The following is a 22,004-nucleotide window of genomic DNA, read 5'->3' on the forward strand; positions in this document are numbered from 1 at the left end:
TTGCTGCATTAATGGGAAATCACCTGCAGATTTTCTGAAGGCAATACCAGGACCTGAAGATCAGGCAATTCTGCTTGTGGTTAGCGCTTCCGCCTGGCAGTACTGGGTTTGTCAGTTAAAATCCCAACCTTGACACTACCTGCCTGGAGTTTGCATGTTCTCCCTGTGCCTGCGTGGGTTTCCTCCGGGTACTCCAAAGACAGGCTGCTAGGTTAATTGACTCCTGACTAAATTGGCCCTAGTATGGTACCTTGGAAAAAAAAAATAAAAAAAAAATTATATATATATCTCCCTTTAAAATTTTACACATTCTCATGTTACAACTAACAAAGTAAATGTATTTTATTGGGATTGTGTGTGATAGACCAACACAAAGTGGCACATAATTGTGAAGCGGAAGGAAAATGATTTTCAACATTTTTACAAATATGTGAAAAGTGGGGGGGTACATTAGTATAGCGCCCCCCGGAGTCAATACTTTGTAGAACCGCCTTTCACTGTAATTACAGCTGCAAGTCTTTTTGGGGATGTCTCTACCAGCTTTGCACATCTAGAGAGGACATTTCTGCCCCATTCTTCTCTGCAAAATCTCAAGCTCTGTCAGATTGGATGGAGAGTGTCTGAACAGCAATTTTCAAGTCTTGCCACAGATTCTCAGTTGGATTTAGGTCTGGACTGACATTTTAACACATGAATATGCTTTGATCAAAACCATTCCATTGTAGCTCTGGCTGTATGTTTAGGGTCGTCCTGCTGGAAGGTGAACCTCCGCCCCAGTCTCAAGTCTTTTGCAGACTCTTAACAGGTTTTCTTCTAAAGCCTCATACACATGATCGGACTTCGTACAAACTTTCCCGTGGATTTTTGTGCAAAGGGTGTTGGCCAAGAACTTGTATTGCATACACACGGCATGATTGAATGAAATACTTGTATAGCATACAATGCGAACTGAATCGCCTCTAGGCGCTGTGGCGAGCTTTGATCATCAAACTTTTTCAGCCAACTTTCACCAAATCACGTGGTTTTTCTGCTCTTTACCGCCGCCTTTGGTCAACTTCTGTATTATTGTCTGATCTTTTGCATTGGTTCTGAGCATGCGCGTTTGTACTTTGTACAAAAGTCCTATGGTTTTTATGTACACACGATTGGACTTTGCTCCATCGGACTTTTGTTGCCAGAAAGTTTGTCTGTTCGCACAGCCAACAAAAGTCCGATGAAAACCGAAAAAGTTTGTCCGCACGGTCGGATGTTGCCTTAAACAGGGCCTCCCGATGAGCCAGAAGAAGATGAAGGATGTTGTACCCTGTGGAAACCAGTTCTCAGATCCACTGGGCTGAAAGGAGGGAGGTCCACTGTACTGCAAACGGTCGGGTGGGGGCAAACCTTAATGCGCCAACAGATTTGCTTGCTAGGCTTGCGAAACTAGGGGCGCTTTTGCCCCTCAGCGGGCACCTTGTTGGACTGGGAACGCTTACCTGCCGACCTGGGCAGATGAAAAATCCAGTGGGCCCCTGCCTACGACGCAGCTCCTTACCCTTTCTGGACTGTGAGAGCAGAGTACTCTTTCCCCCCAGTAATATTCTTAACCACTTCCCACCCGGCCGATGCATATATACGGCCGGGTGGGAGCCGTCTACTCCTGATAGGACGTTCAGAAACGTCATTCAGGAGTAGCGGGATGGCGCGCCCGCGCAGCGGCGCGATCCCGATGTGCTCGTGTCACCCGGACACGGCACATCTCAGATCGGCAGGAGGGCTCTGTGATTGGCCCTCCTGATCACATGACGGCCGTGTCCAATCACGGCCGTCATGTGATGTAAACAAACAGCCGGTTGCTAGGCAATCGGCTCTCCTCTCCTCACACGGAAGTCACCGCTGAGGAGAGGAGAGCAGAACGCTGCAGCCGGCTGATGATCAGTGAGTATGGGCTGCTTTTTACAGCTTTTTACTCACTGATCATCAGTGTAGTGTAAACACACAACACAACACACCACACAGTACAAACACAGTCCCCACATATGTCCCCAAAACACACATGTCCCCAAAAAATAAAAATACATGTCCCTAATAATAAAAACATGTCCCCCACATATGTCCCACTAAAATCACATGTCCCAATGATTATCTGCACACATATGTACGTGATCACCTGCACACATCTGTACATGATCATTTGCGTACATATGTCCGTGATCACACAAACCAATTATTATACACTTAACGGAATTTTTTTTTACCAAAAACATGTAGCAGAATACATTTTGGCTTAAATTTATGACAAAATTTGATTTTATTGGATTTCTTTTCAAATAGAAAAAAGAAAATATTGTTTTTTTTTCCAAATTTCCGCTATTTTTGCGCTTATATCGCAAAAAAAAAAAAAAACGGAGTCGTGAATAAATAACACCAAAATAAAGCTCTATTTGTGCGAACAAAATGATAACAATTTCATTTGGGTACAGTGTAGCATGACCGCGCAATTGTCACTGAAAGCGCTAGAGCGCTGAAAGCTGAAAATTGGGCTGGGAAGGAAGGGGGTGAAAGTGCCCTGTATTGTAGTGGTTAATAATGTCATCCAGCGAGGCTCCAAATAGCCTCTCACCTTGGAAAGGCAAATCCACCAGAGCTTTCTTACAAGCCTAGTCCGCAGACCAGAATTTAAGCCAAATCAGACGATGCAGCACTACTGATGATACCGAGGTTCTAGAAAGCAAAGGGGCCGTATCTAAATCTGCATCACAGACATACTTCAGGCCATGCACCAACTGGTTGTCAGTTCCACGCAGACCGGGGAAACCTGTTCCTTCTCCAACTTGCGGTGCAACAACTTAGCCCATTCCGTAAGCATCTGTGACACCAGGGCTGTGGCTAACACTGGACGCAATGCTGACCCCACCACCGTAAACGTGGACCGGGGGACCGCAGGGTCCTTGAAAGAGGGGGACCCTTCCACGGGAATCATGGTTACCTTATATAACCTGGATACCAGGGGTGGGGGGGGGGGGGTCAACAACAGGAGGAGATGTCCATTTTTTCAGGAAACTCTCCTCAAAAAGGCATAACGCACTGCCATCCGTCTTGGGACTGAAAAAGGCCCGCTGCAGGCTTCCCCACTCCTTGTAAATAAACTTATCAAAATAAGCTAGGTAGGGAAACACTTTAGCAGTGCGGGCCGGCTTGTGGGACCCAAAAGGGGCCGACACCTCTGCAGATGCCCCCGCCGTATCCTCTATCCTTAGGGCAGTGATGGCGAACCTTGGCACCCCAGATGTTTTGGAACTACATTTCCCATGATGCTCATGCACTCTACAGTGTAGTGGAGCATCATGGGAAATGTAGTTTCAAAACATCAGGAGTGCCAAGGTTCGCCATCACTGCCTTAGGGTATCCTATCCCGCAGAGTTGTGATAAGCGCTCCTACAAGCGATTTTTCCTGCGCTGACCCGGACACGGAGTCATCCTCACTGTCTGAATGGTCCTGGTGCGCATTCTCTGAAACGTCAGATCAGGGGCCACCTATCACAGCGGGACCTAAGTTGGAGTCAGAGCTGTCCCTAGAAGACGGTGGGGGAGGGGGCGTTTTTACCCCCTTTGCACCTGCACAACAAAGGACTCCAGGACCACAGAAAGAGCGTCCATAGGCACCGCAGGTGCAGGGAAACCGGTTGCAATAACAGGGATGTCTGGGGAAGAAGTGCCAGCTTCTGACACCATGCTGACTCACGCTCGCCTGTCACCACTAGGGACCTAAGACAAGCCACAAAAAATGCCCACCCGCCTAGCTACCACAGACTGAGAGGCCCCCCCCCCGCAGGACTCACCACCCTGACCCAGTTACTGCGCTGCCGCCGTCCGCTCTCCCCTGTGCCAGCCATGAGCTGTTCCTTGTCAGTTTAGCACTGTTCAAGGCTGAACCAGCCGCCCAGTAGCACTAGAGTAAAACAAAAACCTGACGCTACTAGAAAATGGCAGCTGACCACCTCAGCAAAAACCATCTGAGAGCGCCAGGAAAATGGCTGCTGGACTTAAAGAAAATGGCTGCGGTCAAGAAACTGGCTGCGGCTACAAGAAAATGGCAACACACAGACACTCCAAAAAGGGCCCACCACATCACCCTGCCAGGACCCAGAGACCCCCCGGCCAGGTATGTGCACCGCACCCCCTATGCCCAGACACAGGGGCCCCTCAGCATGGGGAGGAGGGAAGAGGACAGGGAGAGGGAGAGACCCCCTAGTCGACCTCCCAGGGAATGCCCAGCTGCTCCACCCTGCCGAGACAGGTGGGACCATACCTTCCCCTCCTGCAGGGACTGCTGGATGCATTCCATGGACAGACCCATCACCAGAGCAGTACGGGATGGCTGTCCGCCACGGCACACTGACACGGACAGCAGTAGCCCAGTCATGTGTGCCCCGGAGCATATAGTTCACTGGTCGCCCCTGGACCAGACGGGGCACGTCGTGGTTGACCCAGCACATAGCTAAGGTCTGCACATGCTCGATGGCCAGGCTGGGGAGACTACCAGGATCTATATTATCCAGTCTGTCACCCAGCCCAGCTGTTGATTGTAGATCACAGGAATCAGAAAAAATTCCAAGGACCATTGTTCCCCACAGGGAGCCAGGTCCTTCTATACTAGGCAGAAAAAAAAAAAAAGGAGTTGCTGGAAGAAGAGTGAGGGGTTATAGCCAGTAGGATTATGCAGTTTTGCAGTTTTACATGTTCTGCCTAGTCCTCTCCTGAAGGTGGCGATATAACCCTAAGGTGAAAATGAAAGGTGTTGTGTCCGTCAATTAACAAAAGAGAAAACTATCATTTTCCTCTCACTTCATGTTGTTTACACCAGAATTTGGCATAAACATGAAAGCATGGATACATCCTGCATTGTATCAACAGTTTAGGCTGGTGGTGTAATGGTGGGGGGGGGGATATTTTCTTGGCACACTTTGGGCCCCTTAGTATCAATTAGGCATTGTTTAAAGAAAAGTTTCCACCACAAAAAAAAAAAAAAAATGAAATCAGCAGCTTCAAATAGTGTAGCTGCTGACTTTTAATATTAGGACACTCACCTATCCAGGGTTTCTGTGATGTCAGCACTCCAGCTAATTTTTGGATCGTCTCCTGGGTTCTGCTGCCGCCATTCATGGTAAGGGAAACCGGCAGCAAAAAAAAAAAGACGATAAGCTGAGGTTCCACTTTGCCGCCCTAAATTAAAAATGTGGGTGCACAAGTGTGCACACCCTCTTATAACTGGGAATGTATCGGTGTTCAGAATTAAGCAATCACTCCAAATATAAGCACCTACTTTTACCACAAAAAAAAAAAAAGGGGAAAATTTGACTTGAGTATAAGCCTAGGGTGAGAATGCAGCAGCTACCATAAGTGGAAAAGAGGGTCAATACACAATACACCTCTGCAGCCTCACTGTGTCCATTTGCAGCTTCACTGTGCCCACAGTATAAGCCACATGATATAAAAATTCCATATTAGATAATAAATGGCCTTCAGCTTTCACTCGTACTTGTTTGGAATCCATAGATATGCATTAAAATATCAAGGTTATGCTATTATGGAAGCTGTGCCTCAGCCTCACTGTGCCCATCTCCCTGCCTTGTGTACCTGATCCCAGCGCTGTGCCCATTCTGCAGCCTTATCTCCCAGCGCTGTGATATATTCAGTCTAGTTGGCAGCCATGCCCCGTATACCAAAGCCCCACCTCCTCGATGGAACACAGACTCGGTTTCCCCAGCAGTGAGAGTCAGTGTTCAGCCTATCATGGACGAGGAGGGAGCAGGGAACTGCACAGCCGCATCAACTAGACTGAATATATAGCACCGGGAGGACTCGAGTATAAGCCATTGGGGACATTTTCAGCACAAAGAAAGAATAAAAAAATATAATAAAAAATAAAATAAAAAAGGGGGAGGAAGAAGTGCTGAAAAACAGAACTACGAATAAAAAAAAATAAAAAAAATTATAATTATATATATATTTTACATACACACACACACACACACACACACACACACACACACACACACTATTCATAAGGCTGGGTTCACACTTCTGCAGTTAGGAGAACCGGATGTGATTTGCACCGCACAGCACATCCGATCTCTGTGCGATGCGAGTTCAGCCATACAGATAGTATGGCTGAATTCGCATCGCACACGGCCCAAACTCGCACGGGGCCCTTTTTTCGGTCCGCAGCAGAATCGGATCGCTTGGGTGTTCACACCATGCGATCCGATTCATGTCCGAGTTTGCAGATCGCACTGCGATATGCGAACTGATCTGGGGGCGTCATTAACATTTCAATGACACTCCCAGCAGTTTGCATAGGGCAGTGTGAACTGCCGCCGGGAGGCATGCGATGCGGGAACCCGCATCACTGCAGTGTGAACCCAGCCTAAGGGTCTAGATAAGGAGCTGGATACTGATGACATTTGGGGATACCATACGCAACAACTCATAGAACACACTTTACTCCCCAAACATTGGATAGGATGTTCCCATCACACCCCGCTAAATGTTGGTGTTGTCCGGAAGGCACGACAACATTCATACAAGTCTTCTGGGAATGCCCCGTCATCCGGTTCTTGTGGGCTGAAGTTGGCAACTGTATAAAGTTCTGTAACCTCTCTATCTGCACCCTGATCTGTTTGTATCCCGGGGCCGGCGCACCATTTGGCCATGTTCAGAGCCATGACAACATCGATAGGCTTGCTTCTGCTCTACACACATAAGGCCATCTTTTCAAAGACCCCGGAGACACCTACAACAGATCTCTGGAAGCAATTAGTTAATGCAATCATCCCATTATATAGGTTTACTTATGAAGGGGTTGCCCCAAAAAAGAAAGTAATACATTTTTCTCAGTCTGGGATATTTGGATAACCTGCGACATGATCACATCTAATGATACACCAGATTAATTCAGGTGCGGATGTTATTTTCCTTGTTGGAAGTAATTGTCATTTCATCTATGACATTTCCCCCTCCTCCCCCCCCGCCCCCCCCCATTACTAAAAATTGCACTGCATGTCAGAGGGGAACGGTTGCCAGGGTCCAGCGATGTCGGCGGCAGATAACGAGCAATCGTTCGTCTCTCCATGCTGCCCCCGCCGCCATCCTCTGTCAGGGAATCGGGAAGTGAAGCATTGCGGCTTCACTGCCCGGGTTCCCTACGGCGCATGCGCGAGTCGCGCTGCGCATCTGTACTGGTCCCCGCTGTGTCCTGGGAACTGTGCGTTTCCCAGAACACAACGGGGGGCAGGGCATCTGCGGCGAGCTTGTCCTGGAAGTGGATGCAGATACCTGGATTATCCAGGTATCTGCACCCCCCTCCCCCCTGAAAGGTGCCGATTGTGGCACCGGAGGGGGGGGGGGGAGGGAGGGATCAGATGAGCGGAACTTCCACTTCAGGGTGGAGGTCCGCTTTAAAAACGCAAGGGGGCAATCAGACATATATGATGGGAGGGCAGACAATCCATGGGAGATTGTGTGGACACTCCTGAACACTCTGGGCTCCCTGCACTACACAGACTGGATAGGATCACACACACAGTATGTCACAAAAGTGAGTACACCCCTCCCATTTTTGTAAATATTTTTTCATATATCTTTTCATGTGACAACACTGAAGAAATTACACTTGTCTACAAAGTAGTGAGTGTACAGCTTGTATAAAAGTGTAAATTTGCTGTCCCCTCAAAATAACTCAACACACAGCCATTAACCACTTCTGGTCAATAGCAGATTGACGTCCGGGAAGTGGTTCTGTTATTTTGACTGGGCGCCATATGACGTCCTTCAGGATAACAGCCGCTGCGCATCACGGCGATCGTGGTGTGGTCTGTCAGTTTGACACACCGCTACACCGATCTTGGTAAAGAGCCTCCGGCAGAGGCTCTTTACCACGTGATCAGCCATGTCCAATCACAATGTAAACAGGAAAAGCTGTTGATTGGCTTTTCCTCACTCATGTCTGACAGACGTGAGTAGAGGAGAGCTGATCGGTGGCTCTCCTGGCAGGAGGGTCTGCGCCGATTGTTTATCAGCGCAGCCCCCCCCCCCCTCGGATGCCCACACTAGACCACCAGGGAAGCCACCAGGACCATCAGCAAGGGGCGGGGTAACATATGGATGGCCAGGTATGTACACCATGGCCATCCATATGTGCAAACAGTCCAATCTGTGCCAGTGCCCACAAATGGGCACTGACTGGCACCATCACAAATGAACTCAGTGATGCCCAGCAATGCCACCCAGTGTCACCCCTCAGTACCCATCCTTATAGGGATGCACCGAATGGGTTTTTTGATGCTGAAACCGATACCGAAAATAAATCTTCCTTGATTCCGAAAATCGAAACCCTGATACTGAAAGTGAAAGTTTTTAAAAATGTATTTTTATATAGGAGATGGCCAGACACTGCGGACGGGGTGCACGAGATGGCCAGACACTGCGGACGGGGTGCACGAGACGGCCAGACACTGCGGACGGGGTGCACGAGACGGCCAGACACTGCGGACGGGGTGCACGAGATGGCCAGACACTGCGGACGGGGTGCACGAGACGGCCAGACACTGCGGACGGGGTGCACGAGACGGCCAGACACTGCGGACGGGGTGCACGAGACGGCAGAGACCCGCCGCCCCACCCAATTTCCGGCACCAGTAGCGGCAGAGATTCTCTTTCGACTTTTTGCCTAAAGGGCAATTCTCGGCTGATATGTTTTTGCGGCCGAAATTTCGATGCATCCCTACATCCTTATTATAATACACAATTTATATAGCGCCAACAGTTTACTCAGCGCTTTGCAATGTATGGGGGGGGGGGGGGGGCTGCACAATTACAGTACAATACAAAAAAGGTACAGGAGGGCCCGGCTTGTAGAGTTTACATTCTAAAAGGGAGAGGGTGCTGGTGGTATAAAAAGGTAATAGCTGCAGAGAATGATTTGATGTGGGGGTGGTATGGGGTACACATCCGTGCCACCTACAAGTGCCCATAAGTGCCACCTCATTGGTGCCTCCTTATCAGTGCCCATCATTGAAGAAGTAAACGTATTTACTTACAAATTTTTTTTAACAGAAACAAAAAACTTTTATTAAACTTTTCAGTCTTTTTTTTTTTTTTTTTTTTTTTTTTTATTAGTTGCGCAATAAATAAAAATTCCAGGGAGGTGATCAAATACCACCAAAAGAAAGCTCAGTTTGTGGGAACAAAATGATAAAAAGTTAGTTTGTGTACAGCAGGGATATGCAATTAGTGGACCTCCAGCTGTTGCAGAACTACAAGTCCCATGAGGCATAGCAAGACTGACAGCCACAAACATGACAGCCAGAGGCAGAGGCATGATGGGGTAGTTTTGCAGCAGCTGGAGGTCCACTGATTGCATATCCCTGGTGTACAGTGTAGCATGACAGCGCAATTGTCATTCAAATTGCTACAGCGCTGAAAATTGGCCTGGGCAGGAAGGGGGTGAAAGTGCCCGGTGTTGAAGTGGTTAATGTCTAAACCGCTGGCAACAAAAGTGAGTGACGTTTAGACATTAATGGCTGTGTGTTGAGTTATTTTGAGGGGACAGGAAATTTACACTGTTATACAAGCTGTACACTCACTACTTTACATTGTAGAAAAGTGTCATTTCTTCAGTGTTGTCACATGAAAGGAGAGGAGAAAATATTTACAGAAATGTGTAGGGTGTACTCACTTTTGTGAGATACTGGATGGGATCACAAACACTGTGCCCCAGGTGAGAAGCTCTTCCTCTCTCTGTGTCTCTTCCCAACCTGTTTTGTACATTTGTTGGTGTATAAATAAAGTTTATTTCATAAAATAAACCCGTCATGTCAGCGTACACTGAGAGGCTGTGAGGCCCCTCCACCTTTCCTCTCCTCTCCCCTCCCCCTCCCCGGGTCCGGCCTGTACTGCCCAGCCGGCTGTCAGGTATCCGCCGCTCTCCTCACCTCGGTGCAGGCAGCTGCTGATGATCCGGGCGGTACAGGAACAGCCGGGGCCGGACATGGTCCCGCCGTGGTGGGCGGACTGGCGGGTTCGGGGTGGGTGTCCGGGCAGAGGAGGAGGAGGGGGGGGGGAGACTTTCACACAGCCGGGGCTCCTGCCGGGAAATCGCTCTCCGGGCCTCACAACAGATCCGAAGGCGGAGAGGGCCGGAGGACCTTTCACCACGTCACGCTCACGTGACTCGGTTGACGTGTAGGGCGGGGCTAGGTGTCCTCGGCGTGCACGGAGGGATAGGCACAGAGGGCGGGCCTTAGAGTTCCTCGGCCGGTGTGGAGGCGGGGCTACATGTCAATCTTGCTGGTGTCCTGTCGAGAACTGTCGCCCCGTTTGATCGCGTCTGCCCCGTACTGCGCAGGCGCGGCGCTTGCGCAGCACGGAGGACAAGGCGACTCCGTCTCCGAAGATGAACGGCGCCTGCGCACCTAATAGTACCTTCTGCCCTGAGTCCAGGTTCAAGCCCCACCATGCAAGTGGACGTACAGTAGTACTCAGTAAGAGCGCCCCCTACAGGCTCGCTTCACCCGCCACGCTTCGGGCACGGCCTCACTTCGCTCGCCAATTTTTTATTCTACCTCTATGTACACCTGGATGGTGGGGCTTGAACCTGGACTCAGTGCGCAGGCGCCGTTCATCTTCGGAGACTTTCGGCGTCTCCTTGTCCTCCGTACTGCGCAGTACAGGGTGGACACCATCCGACAGGGGACAGCATTCAACAAGACACCGGAGCAAGACGAGATCGCACCGGGATTGGCTCAGCATAAGTATGGGCGGGGCTAGAGGTCCCCAATGGGCACGGACCAAAGAGAAGGCGGGCCTCCGAGTGACTCGGTACAGGACTTGAGGGCGGTGTTAAGTGTACTCAATGTGCACATAAGGAGCGGGAGGGGCTAGGAGTTGCGCGGTTGAGGTGTGGGCGGGTCTGACAGCATCTCGCGGAGGTGTGGGCGGGGCTACATCTCCGCAATGTGTGGAGACAACGGGGCTAGTAGTGACTCAACGGGCGTGGGCGGGGCTTCATGTCAATGTGCATAAGGGGGATTGGGGGCGGGGCTAGAAGGAACTTGGCAAAAGGTGTGGGCGGGGCTACGTGTCTTCATTATGCACAGAGGAGCAGGGCTGGTGCAAGGATTTTTGACACCCTAGGCCAGTGATGGCGAACCTTGGCACCCCAGATGTTTTGGAACTTAATTTCCCATAATGCTCCACTACACTGCAGAGTGCATGAGCATCATGGGAAATGTAGTTCTATAACATCTGGGGTGCCAAGGTTCGGCATCACTGCCCCAGGCGAAACCTCATTTTTCCGCTCCCCCCATTGGCTCCACCCCATGTGATTAGGATTGCCACCTGGCCAGCATTCACCCGGGTTTTGAAACGTGTCCAGGATTCAGACCCCGTGAAACCCGGACAAAATATTTAGACTGGACTGTGGCCCCTCCCCCAACTTAGGTGTGCCTAGGCACACCCTGATCACCCAGTGTGGTGCAGATTCCCCCTTCCTGCCTGGATTGCACACACCTATGCTCCCCAACCAACCAAGTACCACAATTGCCAAGGGCATAGGCCCCCTTCCTCCCTTCTCCCTCCTGCCTCTGAGCAAGTGAGTGCACTATGGTAAGGGGGACTCAGATGTAAGGGGTGCTTTGCAGACTCTGATGTAAGGGGTAATTTGGTAACTATGATTTAAGTGGGGGCTTTGGTGAAACCAGTCCACAGCCACTAAAGTGTTCAGGTTTGACTTGAAGAAAAGGTGGCAACCCTACATGTGACAGAAGGCACCGCTTTACAGCTTCCTCTAGCGCTGGCCCCGGTGCTATGTTGCACCTCTAATTGCACTACTGGAGGGACTGAGTTACATGCTGCAGCCTGCAGAGCATGCAGACATGGAGGGAAACCAGTGGCCTGGGTGCCCCTAGGCAGCAGTGCGCCCTAGGCGGCTGCCTAGTGGTAGCACCAACCCTGCAGAGGCGGGCGGGGCTAGGAGTGGCTCGGCATAAGTATGGGGGGACTGCGTGTCAATATGCATAGAGGAGGTTGAGGGCGGGGCTAGGAGTCCTCAGTACGCCTGGAGAGAACAGAGGGCGGGGCTTAGAGTGACTCGATTGTGGTGTGTAAAAGAAAAAGATCGTTGGGACTTTTGTATGAGGCGACAACGACTGCTCGAGTTCATATGTCTCCATCCCTGTTACGTAGGAAAAGAAGAGGAAACACATCGCAAGAATGTAAATGGATCAATTGATATTGGATAATAACCTATTTAATGATACATGTGGGCGTACATGCAAATCAATAAAAATGAATCTCAATAAATAACATACAAAGTAGAGTAAACATGGCTAGTCACACATATGATGGTACTAAAGGATTCATATAGGTGTAAGAAGATCATGTCAGCACGCGGCGTCACGAATGACGTCACAAGTGCGGCGTGTGGGTGTCGACGCTCGTCAGGTACCTGCCCGTCCACCCACGTCTAGTAAGATCAGGAGAGGAGGGGGAGGTCCCGATGCGGGAGGGACCTATTCTGATCTTACTAGACGCAGGTGGGCGGGCAGGTACCTGCTGCGTGTCGACGCCCACACGTTCGCAACGCCGCGTGCTGACGTGATCTGCCATGCGCGTGCACCACATCAGTGGTCCCCCCAATTACATAATTGTTCCTCCTTCACAATAGAGGTCCCCCTTCACATCATCATCCCTCCTTCACTATAGAAGTCCCCCCCATGACATCAGAGCCCTCCCTTTATATTAGAGGTCCCCCTTCACATCAGAGGCCCCTCCTCACTTCAGAGGCCCCCACTCCTTCACTTCATAGGTCCTTCATGATTTCCATGTCCCTCCTTCACGTCAGAGTCCCCTCATCACACCACAGTCCCCCATGGCATAAGAATCCCCCCAACACCACGGAGTCCCCCCATTACACCACAGTCCCCCATGACATAAGAATCCCCCTAACACCACGGAGTCCCCCCAGTACACCACAGTCCCCAGTGACATAAGAATTCCCCCAACACCACGGAGTCTCCCATCACACCACAGTCCCCCATGACATAAGAATTCCCCTAACACCACAGAGTCCCCCCATTACACCACAGTGCCACATGACATAAGAGTTCCCCCAACACCACGGAGTCCCCCATTACACCACAGTCCCCCATGGCATAAGAGTTCCCTCAACACCATGGAGTCCCCCATCACACCACAGTCCCCCATGACATAAGAGTTCCCCCAACACCATGGAGTCCCCCATCACACCACAGTCCCCCATGACATAAAAATCTCCCCAACACCACGGAGTCCCCCCATCACACCACAGTCCCCCATGACATAAGAATTCCCCCAACAACACGGAGTCCCCCCATTACACCAAAGACACAGTCCCCCATGACATAAGAATTCCCCCAACACCACGGAGTCCCCCATTACACCACGGTCCCCCATGACATAAGAATTCCCCCAACGCCACGGAGTCCCCACATTACACCACAGTCCCCCATGACATAAGAGTTCCCCCAACACCACGGAGTCCCCCCAGCACACCACAGTCCTCCCGTGATATAAGAATTTCCCCAACATCACAGAGTCCCCCAATCACACCACAGTCCCCCATGACATAAGAATTCCCCCAACACCAGGGAGTCCCCCCCATCACACCACAGTCCCCCGTGACATAAGAATTCCCCCAACACTACAGAGTTCCCCCATCATACCACAGTCCCCCATGACATAAGAATCCCCGCAACACCAGGGAGTCCTCCCATCACACCACAGTCCCCCATGACTTAAGAGTTCCCCCAACACCAAGGAATCCCCCCATCACAGAATCCTCTAATTAGAGATTCTTTCCAGTACAGGACCCCCTTCCCCCCCAAATGGCACAGTCTCCTGACACAATACACACCACCCTAGCTGAGAACCACTACTCTATGGTATGCCCATCACACTACTCTGGGGACCTCTAGCACAGTGGTCATCAACCCTGTCCTCAGGGCCCACTAACAGGCCAGGTTTTATGTATTACCTTGGGGAGGTGCAGACTAGAATACTGCAATCACTGAGCAGCAAATGAGATCACCTGTGTTTCAGTTATCTTGCAAACCTGGCCTGTTAGTGGGCCTCGAGGACAGGGTTGATGACCACTGCTCTAGTAGCTACCTAGGCACCCACACAATCTACTCTTCACTACAGTTCCCAAGCTTAACTATGGCGACATCTAGTGGCCAATCTGGAAAACTACACAGGGAGCTTCTGTGCCCCTACCCTACATTACTATGGCAGCTGTACAGTCTTTACTTGATTCAAAGTTCTGCCCTATTATATTAAAGAGGAAGTAAACCCTGATGGGTTAGTGGGTTTACTTCCTCTTTGATTCCCTGCAAAGGTAAAGCATAATGGACTACTATGCATCGCATAGTATTCCATTATGTGTCACTTACCGGACACAGGAGCCAGCAAAGTCACCGCTGTCCCCTGTAGTCGGGAGCATCCATCTTCTCGGTGGGTCTCGCTGCTCCGCCGCTGTCATTCAACAAAGCCACAATGACGTCACACCCGCGCATGCGCACGGGAGCCACCACTCACGGCATATGCGCCGTAGACACAGGTGCCTGTCTTTCGGCAAATATCTCCTAAACCGTGTAGGTTTAGGAGATATTTCTTGGACCTACAGGTAAGCCTTAATCTAGGCTTACCTGTAGGTCAAAGTGGTTTGTAAGGGTTTACAATCACTTTAAGTAGTGCACTAAATGCTGCTCTAAAAAATAGCCTAATGCTGCGTACACACGATCGGAAATTCGGCCAGCAAAAGACCGATGAGAGCTTTTCGGCGAAAAATGCAACTGTGTGAATGCTGTATCGGAATTTTGGTGGCCGAATTTCCGCCAGCAAAGGATTAAGAGCATGTTCTCAATTTTTCTGACGGAAAACGTTTTCATCGGAAATCCCGAACTTCTGAAGCAATTCCAATGTGCAAAATTCCTACACATGCTCGGAAACAATTCAATGTATGCTGGGAAGCATTGAACTTCATTTTTTTTTGGCTTGTCGGAGTGTTGTGTCACCGCGTTCTTGGCGGTCGAAAGTTCCGAGAACTTTTGTGTGACCGTGTGTATGCAAGCCAAGTTTGAGCAGAATTCTGTTGGAAAAACCATCATAGCTTTTTCCGAAGAGAATTCCGATCGTGTGTCCGCGGCATAATACATCGTAAAACCCTGGGTCAGGTTCAGCGCAATTTCAAAGCCACAGATCAGTGCAACTTGCAACTTCATTTAACAGAAATCTTTGCAAGTCGCAATGAAATTGGGAAAAAAGTAGCGCAGGAACATTTTTTCAAAGTCGCTGCAGCATGTGTCGTGGTGATTTGAACGGTTCCATTGCCAGCAATGGGGTGTGGCTTGTCATGTGACTTGGAACTGTCAAAAGTGTTTGGGACCTCACTGCAAAGTATATTCCCATAGGCAATAAGAATAAAAACAAAACCTATGTGGCTCACGGCCAAATTTAAAAAAGCTATAAACTGTAAGAGAAGAGCTTTTAAAAAATATAAAAATGAAGGATCACTAGTGTCATTTAAATGGTACCAAGAAATTAACAGAATATGTAAAAAGGAAATCAAGGATGCAAAAATTCAAAACGAACGACAGATTGCAAAAGATAGTAGGACAAACCCCAAAAAATTCTTCAAATATATTAATAGTAAAAAGGTCAAGTCTGAGCATGTAGGCCCTTTACAAAACAATCTAGAGTTGGTGACTGGGGACAAAGAGAAGGCTAATTTATTAAACACTTTCTTCAGCTCTGTGTACACAAAAGAGCATGGGGGAGCTCATGTCCATAATGGGTGTGATAGTGACACAGCCCCAAATGATCCACAATGGCTCAAAAGTGATATGGTCCAGAAATATTTGGACAGAATAAAGGTGAATAAAGCACCTGGCCCTGATGGCATCCACCCACTGATCCTAAAAGAATTGAGCTCTGTAATTTCTGAGCCATTGTATCTAATTTTTAGGGACTCATTAATGATGGGAATAGTCCCACTGGATTGGCGCAGGGTGAACGTGGTGCCTATATTTAAAAAGGGATCAAAGTCTTTACCAAGTAACTATAGACCTGTTAGCTTAACTTCTATAGCTGGGAAGATACTGGAGCGTTTATTAAAAGACCACATAGACGAGTTCTTGTTGAACAAAAACACTTTAAGCAACAGACAACATGGATTCATGAAAGACAGAAGTTGTCAGACAAATCTGATTTCTTTTTATGAGGAGGTAAGTAAAACCTTGGACAGAGGGGTGGCGGTGGACGTGGTATACTTGGATTTTGCAAAAGCATTCGATACAGTTCCCCACACATGGCTAATGTGTAAGGTAAAGTCTACAGGTTTGGAAATATCAGCTTGTAAATGGATAGAAAATTGGCTAAAAGACAGAATTCAGAGAGTAGTGGTTAATGATTCTTACTCTGAATGGTGTAAGGTTATCAGTGGTGTACCCCAAGGTTCAGTGCTGGGACCCTTACTTTTTAACATCTTTATAAATGATATTGGGTCTGGGATCAAAAGTAATATTTCTGTCTTTGCAGATGACACCAAGCTATGCAGTGGAATAACCTCCTTACAGGATGTCTCCAATTTACAAGCCGACCTCAATGCTCTGTCTAATTGGGCGACTATGTGGCAGATGAGGTTTAATGTTGATAAATGTAAAGTTATGCACTTGGGGGCTAAGAATATGCATCATACATACATACTAGGGGGAGTACAACTGGGGGAATCCATAGTGGAGAAGGATCTTGGGGTTTTGGTAGACCATAAGCTCAATAACAACATGCAATGCCAAGCTGCTGTTTCCAAAGCGAGCAAAGTCCTTTCTTGTATTAAGAGAGGTATGGACTCCAGAGAGAGAGATATCATTTTGCCCCTTTTCAAATCATTAGTAGTAGTAGTTTTGGGCACCAGTTCTCAAAAAGGATATCGGGGAACTGGAGAAAGTGCAGAGAAGGGCAACCAAACTGATAAGAGGCATGGAGGAACTCAGCTATGAGGAGAGATTAGAGGAACTAAATTTATTCACTCTTGAGAAGAGAAGAGTAAGGGGGGATTTTATCAACATGTTCAAATACATTAGGGGTCCATATAGTGAACTTGGTGTTGAGTTGTTCTCTGTGCGGTCAACCCAGAGGACACGGGGGCACTCTTTACGTCTAGAGGAAAAGAGATTTCATCTTCAAGTACGGAAAGGTTTCTTCACAGTTAGAGCTGTGAAAATGTGGAATAGACTCCCGCCAGAGGTGGTTGTGGCCAGCTCAGTAGATTTCTTTAAGAAAGGCCTGGATACTTTCCTGATGGTACATAATATAACTAGGTACTAACATAGGTAAAGTTGATCCAGGGAAAATCCGATCGCCTCTTGGGGGATCAGGAAGGAATTTTTTTCCCCTGCTGTAGCAAATTGGAGCATGCTCTGCTGGGGTTTTTTTTCGCCTTCCTCTGGATCAATTGTGGGCATAAAATTGGGTATTTGGATTGTACGATTATTTTTTATTTTATTTATTTGTTTTTAAGGTTGAACTGGATGGTCTTTTTTCAACCTGACTAACTATGTAACTATGTAACTATGTAACTATGTAACTATGTAAAACCCACTGGTGTGAACGAGGGCTAAGGCTAAATTATAATCAAAATAAAGTGCAAATAGTGTGATCACAAAACACTGAAAAGTTTACATAGATTAGATTATATATATTATATATATTATTTTATTATATATATATATTATATATATTATCTATATATTATTAGATTGGATTATTGTAAAAAAAAAAAAACATAGCGACACAATCTCAATGCTGTGAAAAAATTGGTTGAAAAAACAATTACCTGAAAAACAAAGCCATTCCAATAACACCAAAATGTAACAAAATGTCTTTAGTTCTTGATTTTTTTTTTTTGTCCTCCAGCCAGTAAGCCCTGGTTCACACTTATGCGTCTTAAAAATGGCACCTGAAGTCCCATCTGATGCATTGTAGTGGCAGCGTTTTAAGGTGCAACACACAGGGGAGGGCTGGCAGCCTTAGGCCTGGGGGGCAAGTCCAGTCAAGTGGCCCATTGAACCACCTAATCAGCTCACCATCCATCTACACCACATTCCCCGTACAGAGAGAGAGGGAGACTGCTCCACATTGCCCCAAAGAGAGAGAGAGACCGCTTGACACTGCCTCCACAGAGAGAGACCGCTTCACACTGCCTGCACAGAGAGAGACCGCTTCACACTGCCTGCACAGAGAGAGACCGCTTCACACTGCCTGCACAGAGAGAGACCGCTTCACACTGCCTGCACAGAGAGAGACCCCGCTTCACACTGCCTGCACAGAGAGAGACCCCGCTTAACACTGCCTGCACAGAGAGAGACCCCGCTTAACACCGCCTCCACAGAGAGAGACCGCTTGACACTGCCTGCACAGAGAGAGACCGCTTCACACTGCCTGCACAGAGAGAGACCGCTTCACACCGCCTGCACAGAGAGAGACCCCGCTTAACACCGCCTCCACAGAGAGAGACCGCTTCACACTGCCTGCACAGAGAGAGACCCCGCTTAACACCGCCTCCACAGAGAGAGACCCCGCTTAACACCGCCTCCACAGAGAGAGACCGCTTCACACTGCCTCCACAGAGAGAGACCGCTTCACACTGCCTGCACAGAGAGAGACCGCTTCACACTGCCTGCACAGAGAGAGACCGCTTCACACTGCACAGAGAGAGACCCCGCTTAACACCGCCTCCACAGAGAGAGACCGCTTGACACTGCCTGCACAGAGAGAGACCGCTTGACACTGCCTGCACAGAGAGAGACCGCTTGACACTGCCTGCACAGAGAGAGACCGCTTGACACTGCCTGCACAGAGAGAGACCGCTTCACACTGCCTGCACAGAGAGAGAGACCGCTTCACACTGCCTGCACAGAGAGAGACCGCTTCACACTGCCTGCACAGAGAGACCCCGCTTCACACTGCCTGCACAGAGAGACCCCGCTTCACACTGCCTGCACAGAGAGAGACCCCGCTTAACACCGCCTCCACAGAGAGAGACCGCTTCACACTGCCTGCACAGAGTGAGACCCCGCTTCACACTGCCTGCACAGAGAGAGACCCCGCTTCACACTGCCTGCACAGAGAGAGACCCCGCTTAACACCGCCTCCACAGAGAGAGACCGCTTGACACTGCCTGCACAGAGAAAGACCGCTTCACACTGCCTGCACAGAGAGAGACCCTGCTTCACACTGCCTGCACAGAGAGAGACCCCGCTTAACACCGCCTCCACAGAGAGAGACCGCTTCACACTGCCTGCACAGAGAGAGACCCGGCTTCACACTGCCTGCACAGAGAGAGACCCGGCTTCACACTGCCTGCACAGAGAGAGACCCCGCTTCACACTGCCTGCACAGAGAGAGACCCCGCTTCACACTGCCTGCACAGACCCCGCTTCACACTGCCTGCACAGAGAGAGCAGTCACTTTCTGTGCAGGCACTGTGAAGCAGTCAGTCTCTGTACAGGCAGTGTGAAGTGGGGCAGTCTCTCAGAGAATGGAGCAGTCTCTCAGAAAGAGACTGCATGATTGCCCCCAGAGAGACTGAGAAAAAGAGCTGGCCCCTTCCCCACACCCAGTACACAGACCAATGAGACTGCAGGAAGATGAAGACTAAAGACTGTGCTGTCACTGCCACCACACTAAGCACTACCTATGGAGTCCGGAGCTTCTCTGGTGAGTGAGCACCACACCACTGGGCAAGCCAAGCAAGCAGAGTAGCTGAGAGTCACAGTGAGCGCAGCAGGCTAAACACGCAAGTCCTGCTGTCTCCCCGGCATGAACACCAGATTCACCAGGGTTCAGGTTCCTCCTGTCTCAATTACGGATAGTAAGAAATGCACAAGCAGGCGCATGCCGGAGCACCGGCCAGATTAAGGGCATTGTGGGCCTGGTGCTGCAGCGGAGCAGGTTTAGGAGTGGCAGGGATATGAGGTAAGTAATGTCATATCCCAGCTCTTGCCCAGACTTGGTCACAGCCCCACAGGGCTGTAATGTTAGGGAAGCCCAGAACTTGAATTACCAAGCTTCCGTAAGAGCCGTGTGTGGGTGTGTGCTCTGAGGTGAAAGTTTCCAAGCCATCAGAATACAGTGATCCCTGCTGGCAGCTATAGCAGCCAGCACTGATCGCTAAAAAACAAAGACACGCTGGTTGTAATGTCAGTTGATGGAGTCAAATTCTGTACAACCAGTCTGCACAGAGATAGATTGAAATGTCTAGTGAATCTGTCTATTGTGGCCTAAGTCCACCAGTCTCTGGGTTTAATAATATCCTCAAATCTTCTGAAAGGGGGGCTCCACTTAGGTGTAGAAATTCACTTTGAACTCCACCTTATTTCCAGAACTCTCTTTAGGGTCCTTTAACACTGAAGGCGCTGTACAGGCATTTTAGTGCTAAAAAATAGCACCTGTAAAGCGCTTCTTATGCCACCTCAGGTTTCCCACTGGGGCGGTGCGCTTGAAGGACATTCTGAAAAGTCCAGCAAGCAGCATTATTGGGGCGGTGTGGGAGAGGTGCCCAGGCCATTGAAATGAATGCAACACGGCCGTTTTTAACACTTTCTTTGGCCACTAGTGGGGGTTAAAAGTGCCCCGCTAGCACCACTAAAACAATGATAAAGTGCCACTAAAACGAGCAGCGCTGTACCACTACTGCCCACATCGCCCCAGTGTGAAAGTACCCTTTGGTATTAGATGTGCAAACAAAAAGGTGAGACCACATCTAATACCTACAGAGAGTAATGGAAATAAGGTGGAGTTCAAAGTGAACTGTGTCATTACCTGCAGGGATTGGCATTTAGGGGATGAAATGTGCTATCAACTATTCACTGCCTGTCAAATGCCTCTGAAAAGTGACCTGAGCATGGATCACTTTTCAGAGGAGTGGCAGTGGCTGCTGCAAGTGAATACAAGCATTTAGGCTCACACTGGTGTGCTGCGGTTTGGCTGCAGTGCTGTTGCTGCATGTTCTGAAAGTGCACCAAACATGCAGCATGCAGGACGTTTTGTGCACTTTCAGAACTTGCAGTAAAAATGTGCATCCTCTATGTCCCAGGGGCAACATGCAGGATGACTGCCAGTATACCAGCACTGCAGCCAAACTGCAGCATGTCAGTGAGAGCCCTCATCATACCACCTAGCCCTAGAAGGGCAAGGTACTGGCACAGGCTGCTAGAAAAAAAACTCTTTGGCTGCAGAGAGGAGGAGCTCACTTACTTGGATGGTCCCAGCCTCCCAGGAGCCTCACTGGATTCCAGCCAACTGCTCAGATTGAGCAGAGAGCAGGTCCAGCCTCTGCCAGCCAATGGTGTGGAGAAGGGAGGGGCTGGGCAGGGCTGTGCTGTGTAACACAGACTGTCAGCCCTGACATGAAGACATCGCTGGCTCACAGTACTGGACTCGTCCAGCTCAAGAACTGTGCATGTTGCGGTTTTGAGCTGACGACACAGCAGCCTTTGCCACCGCATATCAGAGCAGCCCAGGGGGCAATTACATCCCTGCCCCCTGGCCCAGCCCTCCCCTGGCAACACAAGTCCCTGCAACTTTAAAAAAAAAAAAGGCTCCTGCATTCGTTTTTGGAAAACTTCTGTGTGATTTAAATCCAGTTAAGGACCCAAATAAAAATCTGTATTTTTTGCTAGAAAATTACTTAGACCCCCCAAATGTATATATCTATATCTATATCTATATCTATATATATATATATATATATATATATATATATATATATATATATATATTTTTTTTTTTTATTCTATCTTTTCATTTGTGTTGTCACATGAAAAGATAGAATAAAATATAAAATATTTACAAAAATGTGAGGGGTGTACTCACTTTTGTGATATATATATATATATATATATATATATATATATATATATATATAT

General features: G+C 48.9%; 1 protein-coding gene across 2 annotated transcripts in view; it reads right to left on the reverse strand.

Moving 5' to 3' along the window:
• Positions 1–10,226, reverse strand: part of LOC143962926 (ATP-dependent clpX-like chaperone, mitochondrial) — an 83,968-nt gene extending 73,742 nt beyond the window's left edge. For both annotated transcript variants that reach the window (XM_077472426.1, XM_077472427.1), the window contains exon 1: positions 9,975–10,226. In XM_077472426.1, coding sequence (XP_077328552.1) covers positions 9,975–10,032 — 58 coding nt within the window. In that variant the 5' untranslated portion in view covers positions 10,033–10,226. The remainder of the gene's footprint in view (positions 1–9,974) is intronic.
• Positions 10,227–22,004: the final 11,778 nt, after the last annotated feature.

This window comes from Lithobates pipiens, unplaced genomic scaffold (genome assembly GCF_037356315.1).
Source record: "Lithobates pipiens isolate NorthernLeopardFrog02 unplaced genomic scaffold, aLitPip1_a1.2 Scaffold_8, whole genome shotgun sequence".
NCBI classification, from domain to species: Eukaryota; Metazoa; Chordata; class Amphibia; order Anura; family Ranidae; genus Lithobates; species Lithobates pipiens.